Raw genomic sequence first — 15,379 nt, 5'->3', positions numbered from 1 at the left:
TAAGTCATGTGTTCCAGTCCCCTAATCATTTTTGTTCCCTTCCGCTGGACTCTTGCCAATTTTTCCACATCCTTCTTGTAGTGTGGGGCCCAAAACTGGACACAGTACTGCAGATGAGGCCTCACCAATGTCGAATAGAGGGGAATGATCACGTCCCTTGATCAGCTGGCAATGCCGCTACCTATACATCCAAAATGCCATTGGCCTTCTTGGCATCAAGGGCACACTGTTGACTCATATCCAGCTTCTCGTCCACTGCAACCCCTAGGTCCTTTTCTGCCGAACTGCTCCCAAGCCATTCGGTCCCTCGTCTGTAGCGGTGCATTGAATTCTTCCATCCTAAGTGCAGGATTCTGCACTTGCCCTTGTTGAACCTCATCAGATTTCTTTTGGCCCAATCCTCTAATTTGTCTAGGGCCCTCTGTATCCTATCCCTACCCTCCAGCGTATCTACCTCTCCTCCCAGTTTAGTGTCATCTGCAAACTGGCTGAGGGTGCAATCCACACCATCCTCCAGATCATTAATGAAGATATTGAACAAAACCGGCCCGAGGACCGACCCTTGGGGCACTCCACTTCATACCGGCTGCCAACTAGACATGGAGCCATTGACCACTACCCGTTGAGCCCGACAATCTAGCCAACTTTCTATCCACCTTATCGTCCATTCATCCAGCCCATACTTCTTTAACTTAGAGGATCTGTATGCATGCATCTCTTGAACATGAGGAAAACAGATTCTTCTGTTTTCTATTGTCTCAAAACCAAAACCTGCCTGTGTAAAAGAAGGAAGCACAAGTAATTAAGTTTGTGATTCCTTGTTACTTCTGTTAATGATTTGTGACCAAGTGAATTTGTGGAGAATTTCGGTATGGAGCATGCAACTGCATTGGAATCTGCCCAGGCAGTCATAATGAAGATGAAATAATATATACCCAGTATCGTGTACTTTATAAGTACAACAGTGAACTCTGTGTTCGCAAATAGCTAGAGGTTTGCTTCTAGAACTTTGATTTCTTTTACCTTGATTTTAAGAAATCTGCATTGTATCATAGTTTTTTCTGTCTAATCCAGTCATCTGCATCATGTCCGTTAAAATGCTGACTTTGAAAACAGTTTAAATCATGTCTACGTCCACCTTAGATTATGTTACAGTCTATGGCCATGAATCCTCCACTGTGATCCTTTGCAGAGTCCCAATGACCCAACACCTCCTACTAGCCTCAGAATAATTATACCAGGCAGCAAACAGCACGGGAATGAATAGGACTGGGAATTATCCCATTCATATTAAAGAATCAGAGCTACCCGAAAGCTGTGTTAGCAACTGTAAGTACTAGTACAACCTGCTCCAACAAAATGAAAACATGGAAAATAATTTTTACACGTTTCACAAGAATACCATGGAAACTAGTATAGAAATGGCTGTAAAGATGTCTCAGAAATAATCTGAAAGGAAGACACTCAGCTATAAGAAAGAACATACTGTATATCAAAGACTGAAGGGTGCCCTGGTGTGCACACAACTCCCATTAACATTAAAATATAGTAAATCATACTGAGAGGAGACCCCAATATCACTAAGAGCCTGGTAAGAGTATGGATTGCTGTGCTTCTTCAAAGTACAACAGGATGTTTTCAAACAGACTATTAGAAAACAAATTATTTCTTTTTAATAGAATGATATTTTAAATGTAAAATATCTATTTCATTGCTGAAGCTGTTTTATATCTTGTAAATAGCTCCATAAATTAGAGTGAGGATTTCTGAAACAGGATTAGAGTGCAGCGATGGGGCTGCAGGAGAAAGCTGCATAGCACCTGCTGCCTACTCTGTGCCTGGCTCCAGGCACTGCTATTCATCCGTCACTTTCATGAGAGCAAATGCACCCCCCACAAATATAAAACATAAAAATAAATAAATCATTTGGAAAATGCAGGAGAAACAGGTTTTCAGAAATAATTAAAGATTCTATATGTTTTTAGAAAGAACCTATTTCACATTTTTGTAAGAGATTTACATTTTAATTTGAAAACAAAATAAGGAATAACTTATGTAGTAAAGCAACAGTTGATTTAAGGCTGAAATTAACATACACAAAATAATTAATTTAAAACACTAGACTTGGTTGGAAAAGAAAAAGAAATTTTGAAAGATGATAAAAATCACTTAAATTTGATCTGGACCTGACTCAAAAGAAGACTCTTTTGGGATAAAATAATAAACACAATTAACATGATTGTACATGCAGTAGCTATGCACCAAATGATTGTTATTTAATATGTATTGTAGTAGCACCCATCCAGGACTGACCACATCCTGCTAGGTGCTGCTCAAACACATGGTAAAATAGGTTTCCCTTGTCCAGATGAACTTACAGTCTAACTTAAGGCAAAATTGTCATCTTGAGTGATTAAAATGAAAACATTTCTATAGGAATGCATCTTATGGCAACAAAAACTGAACATTATGGAGGTGGAAATCTTCTAACAGTTGACATATTTAAGAAAGGTAAATGTATAAGAGTCAGATGACTTGCACATGCAGATCGCTCAAACATTTATTTTGAATTAACCAGTTAGGAGTAATGACTGTAAAATGTTCTCACTTTGCTGAATTTGTAGGGCTAAAGCCAATATAACATCGATCCATGTTTCAGAGCACAGGCCACTTCACGCCAGGTCAAGAACCGTTTGTCAGAGCTTAGATTCTTTGTGTAGGCTTCCTCACTCTAGATTCTGGAGGGGCCTCTTAGTTAGACACTAAAGGTGAAATCCTATCCCCACTGAAATCAATGGGAGTTTGGCTACTGACTTCAGGGGAGCAGCATTTTACCCAGTGATGCTTCTTTGGCAGCACGACATCACTAGCGGTATGTAGAGACATTGTACCTGTCCAGGACACAGCAGGCAGAATACCCGGTGGAGGAACATATGGAGGATGATGGCCGCAACATACTTCCACAGGCTGTAGCATGCATCTCCCCACCACCACCACCACCCAGTTCCATGTTTAGACTGCCAGACACTGCAGAAGGAGATGGGGGCATTGACATTCCATTCTGTGGGGCACCCAGCACTGCCTATAGCACGAAAAGCTGCCACCGTTTTGTTCTCACAGACTGCATATGGCAAGTTTCTGAATGACCCCAGCACACGTGCATGGGGAGGGTAAGAGCTTTGCACAACTTAGCATACTTCAGCGGGGGAATGATGCTTCTGTCTCTGAATGATGAAGTAAATTACTCTTCACTTATGGCCTAATTCTGCAATCCAAACTAGGCAAATCTCTTAGCTACTTCTTGGAAGTTTTGTATGTGTAAGGACTCTAAGACAGGCTCCTTAGGTTTGCATATTATTAGTAGTAGATATGTTTATTACGTGTCATCAAACAAAAGTACAACATCATATGTATGATATTTGTGTGTGTGCATTTTTATGTTGTCTATATTGTACTGTATGTGATCAAGTCATTTCACCTGCTGGTGTCTTAGTCAATCCATTTGAAATATGGCACTAGATGAAAAGCATTACTTCACAGATACTCGATACTGCACCTGAACTCAGGTAAGTGCCAAACAAAACAAAATTCTTCTGGTATTAGCAAAATTTTAGAATGATAATTTACCATTTTGGTCTGCTTGTGGATTTCACCATAGGAGTCATTCCATCACGATAGAGGCTTTTTGTTTTACTGAAGTTGACAATGTTGAAAATTACCCTCTGAAAAACAGAGAAAAAAACCTCAGTTATAGTCGTTATGAACTACAATCTGTTCTGTACAAAGCTCTCATTTGCTTTCTGTACAAAAGCATAAAGTAACTACATACATGCCTACACGATGTTTCCTAGATGAAATTCAATAAAGACAAGTGCAAAGTACTTCACTTAGAAAGAAAATAAATCAAATGCACAGCTATAAAATGGGGAATAATTGGCTACATGGCAGTACTGTTGAAAAGGATCTGGGGGTCATAGTGGATCACAGGTTCAATATGAGATGTGATGCAGTTGTAAAAAAAGGCTATAACATTTTGGGACATATTAACTTTCTGGAGTCAATATAAGGTACAGTATATTCAGGGAGCTAATTGTCCTGCTCTAGCTGAGGCCTCACTAGTTCTGAGTGGAGTACGGTGTGCAATTCTGGGTGCCACTAAACTTTCAGCTAGCGTAACTCCCTGGTGTTAAGGGGAGGAACACCCCTCTTTGAGATGCATGCTTTTACTGCAGCTGGTTGAGGTGGGGGCAGGGGTTGTTACAAACATTACTGATCAAGCCACATATCTGAGTGACTGAATATAATATATTCTGCTCATTGAGCTGCTTTTTTATGGGTCATCATGAGCTCATTTTTATAATTTGCTCACTAAGCTATGTGCTTAATTTGTTAATTTTTATATTTTCTATTTCCAGTATTTAGGTTGACTCTTTATTGGATGTAATGTCCATCTTGTGAAAGTTCTATTTATTCCTTATCTCTTACACTTAGAGTGCACAGCACAGTTCTTTCACAGGTGTGTTCAAACCTTTATAGGTACTTGGTTAATTTTGTACTGTATGTACAAGCATTTCATTTTACTTGTCTGAGGCTTTTTTATTTGTTATATAGCTCTGCTTAATTTGTAAAAGCAAATTAAGTTGCAACAAATCGGTATATTACTCTGGATGTTTGCATGGAGTAAGTGAAAAAAACAAGTTCACCAAACCAATTGCTTTAACTTTGGAAACAATCATGCCACTGTTGGAAAAAGTAAAGCTGCTAATTTTGTGACGTGCTAACTGACTCATAGCAGACAGCTGGTAGAAAATGTTCTTATTCCAATCGAGCTGATTTTATATAATGAGTTGAGCAAATGTACACAACTGGATAAGCAATGTATATAAAAACAGTAATATGCAGTTCATTTAACCAAACAGTACAGAGTATAAAATTTCAGCCACTAATGTTCACAGTCCCATTAGCAGTTAACAATGTGTTCAGTCCTTTCAGTATGGCATAGAGCTAGATTGGCAGGACCTAAAATTCAGCCACTATAGAACTGAATTTTATCAAAGTATGACACTGAATTAATAAAGTACAAAAATCAAAAGCACTAAAATATGCAGCTGAATCAGTCAAGTATTCTTAGCGATAGTTAAAGCAGTCTATGCAGCTCAGTCAGTGAAGTGTGCAAAAAAATGTAACTATAATGTACACACCTTAACCAGAAAAATATGCAGCTTTCTCAATAAGCTATGCAAACGTCTCTTGAAATGCAGTACTGTCATACAAGTTAGTGATACAGTAAGCAAACATTTGCCAAACAAGTAAAATCGGCTGCTGGTGTGATTTTTGTCCTTTTTTATGTTCTTGATTAATAAATCATAAAAACAAGAGTAGGTATACACTGTCCACATTGAATTGCTATTTTCTAACCACCTTGTCATTACTTGCAGGCTTTTTATTGCTTCTGAGAGGTAGTAATGGGTGACATTGCATGATTAGTGCAATTTCAATACTCAACTCGTTTAAGAGCATAAACAAAAACACTGATAGTAATAGAGGATGCTTAAAAAGAGACTGGCAACTGATGTAGAGGAGACACACACTGTGCTTCAATGAGTGGGCCAAATAAGGTGAGGGTAGCTGATAGGTCCTTTGCCCTCGCCAAGATAGGGAAACTGCCTTTCTCTAGCATGTGAAGACTGTTCCGGGGGACTGGGTGGAGGAAATCAATTTGTGATTCAACTTATTCTTTGCTTGTGTTCTCAGCCATGCAACAAGGGACTTGGATCAGGGGATATACATCAGCTACCGACTTGATGGCTCCTTCTTTGAAGATCAAAGACTCACTGCTAAGAATAAGACACTGGAGAGGCTTCTCGTTGAGGCATTTTTTGCAGATGACTGTGCCTTGATGGCTCATAGACAAGACAACCTTCAGGTCATCGTTGCCAGATTTTCTGAAGCATCCCAGCTCTTTGGCCTCACCATCAGTCTTGGAAAGACAGAGGTCTTGTTCCAACCAGCACCTCATTCCAATGTCCCAGTGCCAGCCACCTTCTTGCAAGTATTTGGGCAGTACCATCTCAAGTGATGGTTCCCTTTATAAAGAAATCTCCTCCAGAATTAGTAAAGCCAGCCAGGCCCTTGGCCAACTTCGAACAAAAGTTCTTAACCAAACACAACATCCGTCTCTCTACCAAATTTAAGATCTACAGTACAATGGTTCTAACATCTCTCCTGAGACATGAACTCTTTATAGAGGTCACAACAAACAGCTTGATCAATTTCACATGTGCTCCCTCCACTCCGTAATGAGCATTCGCTGGCAGGACAGAGTGACCAGTATTAAGGTCCTTGAGAAAGCAAACACAACCAGCATTGAGGAAAAGTTATTGACAGCACAACTTAGGTGGACCAGGCAAGTCATCCGAATGGAAGACCACCGTCTCCCAAAACAGATCTTGTATGGGGAGCTGAGTCAGAGCCAAAGAAAGAAGGGTCATCCATGTAAGCGCTTCAAAGATAATATGAAGAGCAGTCTCCAGTGGGCTGGCATCAATCCCAAAGAACCTGAGCAAATGGCTCAGAACAGGAGTCACTGGCAGTCTCTGACAAGATCAGCATGTGACAAGTTCGAGCAGGATCAATGAAATTATCTCCAGGCTCCACGTGAAAGGCACCACAGAGCTGCATCAAACATCATTGATACAGACTTCCCGTGCCTTCAGTGTGGCCAACTCTGTGCATTAAGATTCAGACTGCGGAGTCATATGCGTAGCCATTTATGAGAACTGCGACAATATCGTCATCATCAAAACATCCTGTAGCATTCGGGGTGAGCAGTAAAGTTTTCCCACAGTGCCCCAAGGTCCTAGGGATAAAGTGGCCATATTTTGAACAGAAAGGGGGCACACTAGGGACTCTGGGATATGGTTACTTTGACTTGGGTCTGCACACTGCAGCATGGACATCAGTGCCCTGGGTTGGACCATGGGTTAGAATGTTTTAATGTAGGGTTTTACAATCTAGATGCTCAAACCCAGGGTTCCCTAACACGGGTGAGCTGACTTGAGTCCCACCAACCCTGGGCTTACATTGCAGTGTAGCCAGACCCTAAATGTTTCAGAATCCAGCAGAAATACTTCAGCCCTTCAACCATCCAAGATACAGGATTTGGGCACTGTGCAATGGCACTAAGTGGGAGTCTTTTAGATGAGATTTTAAAACCTGAGGTCTTGCACTCTGCATGGTCATTAAATATCCCATAGTATTTTGGTAACTGTGGGGATTTGCCCTGGTGCTTTAGACCAAATTTCTCTCTGCTCCTACCACTGTTATGTAGCCTGCTGTCCATTAGCTGGTTGCCAGTGTTGTCAACTATCATGAATCGTACAATATTTGGTGCTTTCCTTAAAGTTCCAGCTCCTGAAGTCATGGGACTAAACAAGACTCAGATTTTTTTTAAAGAAAAAACAAAATTGCCAACCCCCACAGTGGCAGAGAAATATTGAAAATGTGACCTAAGTGTACCATAAAGGCTAAAAAAACAAAACAAAATAAAACAAAAAAACCCCTTTTAAAAAAAGTCATGGTTCTTAAACTAATCTCGTGACTTGATGCCTGACTCATAACTTTTGATGCATGTAGTTGGCAATACGATATCGCTGCCTCCCCACCAAACAATGGTGCATTTCTGTGGATCTGTGTGTATTTCATAGATTTGGGGATCCTTCAGGATAAAAGGTGTTATATAAAGTATATGCTTATATAAGATAGTGAAGGAACCCAAAAATGCAGATTCAGTAACTAATAGCTGAAGTTGCCACCAGTGGCTGAAAACAAACAGTACACTAAGTATTGTACAAATTTCCTAACAAAGGCTTCTAAAGGTTATTTTTTTTTTTGACCTTTTAAAATTTAATTAAATACCTTTAACATTTTAAAATAACCAATGTATTCTTTCTTCCTGTATAGGAAACAAGTCTCCTTTCAAGTTTAAAAAGGTTTAAAACTTTATGGCATTTAGTCCTTCTCCTCCCACCCCCATTAGTTAACAAATATTTAACATCTCTCTGCTGTCACAAGGAAAGAAATTCTCACCTACTGAGGGATGATGTTAGGAATCATACAGAGCCCTAGCAGATTTGTTAATCAGCTGCACCTGTGTTTTGTTACCTGGAAATTGTCAAGTCTTTGCACAGGTACTGAAGTCTTACAAAGATAATGAAAAGAAAGGTTTACAGCTTGTGAATTATAGGATTTTCTCCCTCACTGGAGCTCTCATTAAAATACTTAAAGAGGAGAGAAGGTAAATTTTAGCACATCACATATACCAGCATTAAAATAAGACAGATTTTTAATAAAAATAAATGCTGTTGGATGTATCTCAATACCAAATATAAAATGATCAAATTTATTATTGCAGCAAAGTATTTGATTTGATGTTCTTGGCATGAGAAACTATGACTAGTAAATGAAGGAGGAGGTATTACCCAATATTTGTGTATTTCAATAAATGGCACATAATTACTTTAGAAATATAAAATGTTCTTCAGAATTAATTGCCAGTTGCATAATGTTCCCTGGCTACCAGCTCTTTCTGATGAGGTTTCTGCTCGTCTCAGAACTAATGCAGTTATGCGCACGCATGTACACACACAGGAATTTCAAGATCCATACAGGGCACAGCCATCTATTCACAGACATAATGTGTGCAGAAGGGATTGTATTGATGAGATCAGCCTTATTTCACACAAATTTTATTGGACTGGAATACTATGGAGAGGGACATCTCAGACCCACCCCTTCTTGACCAAAAAGCGCACAGACTGTGACATATAGCCACAGAGGCGATTCTGAGTGATCAGAGGATGCACACGATGGAACTGCTGCTCCCATATTCAAGGCCCTGCACTAAGTCTGGCTCCCCTGTATGGTCTATCAGACCCAAAACATAGTGAAGAAATAAGAGGGTTGGTCAAAAATTTTCCATCAAAAAACCTATTCTTTAACAGACCATTGGTTTATGATGAAAAAACTTTCACCCCCACCCCCCCAAAAAAAAAAATCTTTCCACAGAAAATTTTGACTTTTCATAAAAACTGAATATCCCAAAAGCAAAAGTTTTGGTTTCAACTGAAAACCAAAAAAAAAAAAAAAAAAAAAATTGGAAATGCTGCTTGGTGCCTATTGGGAGTTGCAGTTCTCTTCTGGACTGAGTTTCCCAATGGGACTAGATCTCCCATGATACATGAGGGTGAGGGACTCCTGTGTTGCACTAAGGTGACTTAAGAAGAGTCAAGGAGCATGGTGCATGATGGGAGATGTAGTCCAGTCCAAATATTCAAGTTTAAAGGACTGACATGTAATACTGGACATTCTCAAAAGAAAGGAATGGAAGATAATAGCCACCAGTTGCACTAAGTGTTAGAGAGTAGAAAAAAATACATTTGTGTGCAGTCATTTTGCCCAGCACTAAAAAAATACAGAAGACAACAGTCTGTGCCCAAAGGATTTCACACTTATAATCAGATTTGAGGAAGGCACAGACAAAAAGGGTCAGATCCATATGACATGAAGGCTTGAAGAGTGTGACAGGAGATGTTCCAAGCGTAATGGTTGGCTTAGAAGAAGCTGTGAAGCCAAGAGTGAGAGGAGGATAAAAAAAGCACTGTTAAGAAGAAAGGCTTGGGAGAAGCATTGCCAGTGTTTGCAGTGTATTTTGGATTTTTGCAGTTGATGTATCTAGTAGTTTAGGGTTATGATTTTCCTTCCTAGACTTTCATGCTTATCATGGGAATCTGTAAGGGCAGGGTAAGCGGTTAGAGTGTTTAAGAAGCTGAGAGGTGGGCATATGGGGGAGAGGCCCAAAAATAAAATAAGTAAATTGCCAGTCTCTTCATTTCAATGTTTCCTGCTATGTTGAGAAAATGAAGTCATTTTAACATGCACAACCAATGCTTTTTGGCCATAAGAGGGCTTGGTGATCTTGACAGTGTTGCAGTCATCATAGCTTTACAAAGGTAAAAAGCTCTAACAATTTCTTCTGTAACTAGACACAGATAGATTTTCCATCAGTGTTATGCATGCTTACCTTTGATTTCTACCTATTTATTTTTGCTTCAAACCTTCACATGGAAAAGCAAACTCTATTTTTACAATTTGGATCCCTCTGCAACACAGAGTTGAAGAGTAGTGATGGAGTGCAGGATCTTATTCCACACACAGTTCCTTTGGCAGTGGTGGCCACATCCTAAAACAAAATAAACTCTCCCAGTTGCTCTACAGCACTGGTACTCTTCTTAGTATCAGTAAATACTTATAAAGAATTGGAAATTGGGCCCCATTGTGCTAGGCACTGTGCAAAACACTTAAGAAAAGAAAAAAGACAACCCCTCTCCTGAAGATCCTACAACCTTCCTTTTCAGGAGTAGATCTGTTGTGGTTCAAATACAAGACAGAACAAGGCTTTAAGCAAGCAAACAGGCTGGTCCGCCGACGGGCTGGTCTCCTGTCAGCTTTCCACCCTCTCTTTTATTCTTTCTCTCCCCCCGCGCATTACATACTCCAACAGATGAAAGGAATACACTGGCTTTGTTTAATATTCTTATTTACCAATATCTATCGCATTCCTTGCTCTCGGGCCTTGAGCCCAGTCCTGGGAGGCTTCCCACGGTTCATGTCATCTGGGCGAGATTCCAAGGTTCATGCCCTTGAGAGGAGCCGTGTGTGCACTGCTCCTACACAACACTCCCGGTGTGCCCTGAAAGTTGCCAAGTGCATGAACCCCGCATGAATGCTACATAGATCAAATATTTCTACAAGTTCTTTTCATCATCTGAGGAACACAGGTAGCATGTGTGCTTTTATTCTCTGCAGTGGACTTCATAATCCATGCTATTGTGACTTTTAAGATAAATTACACCAGTTGATTACCCTGACGGGCACACGTGGGGCCCGTGGGCCGCAGGTTGCCCACCACTGGGCTAGATAATACTTAGTCCTGTCATGAGGGCAGAGGACTGGACTAGGTGAGCTCTCAAGGTCCCTTCCAGTCCCATGATTCCATATTAGATTTATACTGGTAGAACAGCATCTGGACCTCTCGATGATCATTATGAAACGGTAACACTAGGGCTGCAAAAGATGCTTACACTGAAATTTCTAGGAAGTACAAAGACAGTTTCCTTATTAAGGGACGGAGTTCTCTCCAGAACTCGTGACATCCACCCCTTGTCAAGATACCCCTTGTCGGGAGGTAACAAATCCTTTCTTTACACTGTTCATCACAGCTCTACTCTGCACATGGTTTTTTCATGTCTGATTTACTGAAAGGGTGATACCAACACAGAACAATAAAAGCCAAAAGGATGGAACTTACAAGACAACCATATTTTGTTCATGTTTGTAACTATATTACCCTAACTATAGACCAGATTACATTATATTTTACAAGAATATTGACAACTGTAAAACCTATCCAAATATAAACATCAATTAAGATAAGGTTGAATTATACACATAAGAAACATTTTCTTTATTAAACAGTTTTCATAGATTGTTATTTCAAAAGAGTTGTCTATATATTTACTTAGATAATCTTCTGGCTAAATTTAAAGGAGATATTCATGGAGATGTTATATTCTCTCCTTAACAGCAGTAAATTACCAGAAAAACTCTAAGATATTTAGCTGCAGCATATGAAAACGTCTAAAGACAGCTGGGGAGATTTAATCAGTGTACTCCTTATTCAAAAAGTGCTGGTTTACATAAAAAAAGATTTTTAATACAAATATACAACAATTTTGAACGACTGTACTTATTTACATCTGTTGAGGGACCTGAACTAGCATTTGAAACTAAAGTAGCTTATTTCTCTGTGAAATGTAAATGTGAGAAATACTTTTGGAATGCTCTTTTAAAAATTGATAGCATATTATTTTACAGAATTACTGTACATGTGGATCTAAAGTGAGAGTTGTCAAACGTAGCTCTCTCTTGTATACAATCCCTGAGAAAAATTGAAAGCCATGCCTAGAGCAACTAAAGGCTATATGACCAAAAATATTTTAGAAATATGGGTAGGATATTTTAATTAATTGTATTTTAATTTAATAGGGAGTCATATCTAACTTAAGTGTTCATGGCTTTTCTCATGAATCTTAGTTGGGTTTACACTGGCACTATGAGAAAACAGAGTTTTGGCAAATACAAGGACTCAGAAACTTGACAATTTGTGTAACCAATTATTTGATTTGAACTAAGGTGGTTCTATGTCAGGAACAGAATGTACAGAAATTTAGAAGGCTTGCTAGAAAACTCAGATAAGTTATTTTCTTGCCATTTTATAATTTTCACATGTACAAATAAAAGATTAGCAGTTAACTCTGGTCTAAGGTCAAGGAGGCTATTGTCTCAAGGAACTGGCATTACATATTTATTCTCTGAATTAAGCCTAATTATGGCTTCTGATTTTCAGCTGATTAGATAGATAGATACATACCCCATAAAACATTGGGAAAACACCAAAAATGGTTATTTGTATCTGAGGTCTTGTCTACATGGAGCAGTAATATTGACTGCTAATGTGTTGCATATTAATTGGTCCATGTAGACATTGCTGGTGTGCACCAATGGTTCCCTACTGTGCTTTAATATAGTGGTGTTTGAAACAGTACTACATTAAAGTGCACTAGGGAAGGTTACAAAGAGATTATTCATTACAGTATATACAACTGCAAAGAGTAATGACAATTTCCATCCCACCATCAAGCTCAGTCTGGACCAGTCCACACAAAAGATCCACTTCCTGGACACTACGGTGCTAATAAGCGATGGTCACATAAACACCACCCCATACCGGAAACCTACTGACCGCTATGCCTAACTACATGCCTCCAGCTTTCATCCAGACCACACCACACGATCCATTTACGATACAACCGCATTTGCTCCAACCCCTCAGACAGAGACAAACACCTACAAGATCTCTATCAAGCGTTCTTTCAACTACAGTACCCACCTGCTGAAGTGAAGAAACAGATTGACAGAGCCAGAAGAGTACCTAGAAGTTACCTACTACAGGACAGGCCCAACAAAGAAAATAACAGAACGCCACTAGCCATCACCTTCAGCCCCCAACTAAAACCTCTCCAACGCCTCATCAAGGATCTACAAACTATCCTGAAGGACGACCCATCACTCTCACAGATCTTGGGAGACAGGCCAGTCCTTGCTTACAGACAGCCCCCCAACTTGAAGCAAATACTCACCAGCAACTACATACCACACAACAGAACTACTAACCCAGGAACCTATCCTTGCAACAAAGCCCATTGCCAACTACGTCCACATATCTATTCAGGGGACACCATCATAGGGCCTAATCACATCAGCCACACTATCAGAGGCTTTTTCACCTGCACATCTACCAATGTGATATATGCCATCATGTGCCAGCAATGCCCCTCTGCCATGTATATTGGCCAAACCGGACAGTCTCTACACAAAAGAATAAATGGACACAAATCAGACATCAAGAATTGCAACATTCAAAAACCAGTCAGAGAACACGTCAATCTCTTTGGTCACTCAATTAGAGACCTAAAAGTGGCAATTCTTCAACAAAAAAACTTCAAAAACAGACTCCAAGGAGAGACTGCTGAACTGGAATTAATTTGCAAACCGGATACAATTAACTTAGGCGTGAATAAAGACTGGGAGTGGATGGGTCATTACACAAAGTAAAACTATTTCCCCATGTTTATCTCCCCCCCCCCCCCCCCCGCACTGTTCCTCACACGTTCTTGTCAACTGCTGGAAGTAGCCCACCTTGATTATCACTATAAAAGGTTCTCTGCCCCCCCCCCGCTGGTAATAGCTCACCTTACCTGATCACTCTCGTTACAGTGTGTATGGTAACACCCATTGTTTCATGTTCTCTGTGTATATAAATCTCTCCACTGTATTTTCCACTGAATGCATCCCATGAAGTGAGCTGTAGCTCACGAAAACTTATGCTCAGATAAATTTGTTAGTCTCTAAGGTGCCACACGTACTCCTTTTCTTTTTGTGGATACAGACTAACACGGCTGTTACTCTGAAACCTATATAATATATGGCAGGTTTCAGAGTAACAGCTGTGTTAGTCTGTATTCGCAAAAAGAAAAGGAGGACTTGTGGCACCTTAGAGACTAACCAATTTATTTGAGCATAAGCTTTCGTGAGCTACAGCTCACTTCATCGCTGAAGTGAGCTGTAGCTCACGAAAGCTTATGCTCAAATAAATTGGTTAGTCTCTAAGGTGCCACAGGTACTCCTTTTCTTTTTATATAATATATGTTATTCATTACAGTATATGAAAAGAGAAAGTCCTGAAAACCCCCATTTTTTCCAGCATCTGGGAATTTTTGAGTTTTATGTAAAGATACACCTTGAAAAATTAAATGAATAAACCTGAAAAACAGAAGCCCTAATCATAAACATGGAATCCTGATGTCTGTTAAAGTGAGCTCAAATGGCTATTTCAGCACCAAAATGTATCATGGCAAAATGTCACTGTATAATACATAAACTTCCAAAGGAAATATACTATTATATACACAGAGAAGTCCTAAGAAAAAGCCACAGCAATTCAGTTCTCTCTGCTTCTTTCACCCCTGGGACGACCTTTCACAATAAGAATTGTCAGTACCTTATTTATAATGGCAGATCTCAGGTTTGATTCTGGCAGCTTTTGATAACTTGATGGACCAAAAGCTTTCATATACAGAAGAATCTGCTGCTTCTTTGGCATCCTGCAGTGTGTTTAAACCTCAAAAGCAACTTTTAGTCCCAGTAGTAAATTACTGAAGCAATGTAAACAAAACACACACATCACAAAATGATGAATATCTCAAACAAAATATCTTTGTCAGATGGATGACAACTTCACATTGCCTGAAAAGCATTTGTAAGTAACTGTAGACTGTAAATAAAATTCTGGTTTACAAACTAAAAGTAAAAAAACCCCAAATTAATTATTTAAACTTTAATACAGTTTTTTGGAAATGCATGAAAAACATACATAAATAAATGATATTTTTGCATATGTTCAACGTTCCGTTCCCTGAAGGTAGCCTCCTACAAAGGTGCACATTCCTGGGTCACACTAGTCTATGTAACAATGTAAATACAAGATAATTAGAGAATTGTCTTCAAAGAAGCTTTGTTATTCACTTTATTGATGTTATGTAAACAAATAAGCTTTGATGAATACGTGACAATGACAGTTGTCTGTCAGTAGAAATTCTTTCTAGGATGGATTATATTGATTAGGTAACAACTCTATACAGATGCAATATATAATTAACTTTCTTAGAATTGAAATGTAGAGCAAGTCAGCTTTTTCCCC

At 39.3% G+C, this 15,379-nt stretch overlaps 1 protein-coding gene across 3 annotated transcripts in view; it reads right to left on the bottom strand.

The window, feature by feature from the left end:
• Positions 1-15,379, bottom strand: part of BEND5 (BEN domain containing 5) — a 1,404,194-nt gene that overhangs the window by 1,007,255 nt on the left and 381,560 nt on the right. For all 3 annotated transcript variants that reach the window (XM_048861237.2, XM_075131860.1, XM_075131859.1), the window contains exon 4: positions 3,628-3,722. In XM_048861237.2, coding sequence (XP_048717194.1) covers positions 3,628-3,722 — 95 coding nt within the window. The remainder of the gene's footprint in view (positions 1-3,627; positions 3,723-15,379) is intronic.

The sequence above is a fragment of the Caretta caretta genome, chromosome 8 (genome assembly GCF_965140235.1).
Source record: "Caretta caretta isolate rCarCar2 chromosome 8, rCarCar1.hap1, whole genome shotgun sequence".
Lineage (NCBI taxonomy): Eukaryota > Metazoa > Chordata > Testudines > Cheloniidae > Caretta > Caretta caretta.
This window is presented reverse-complemented; position numbering and strand designations above follow the sequence as displayed.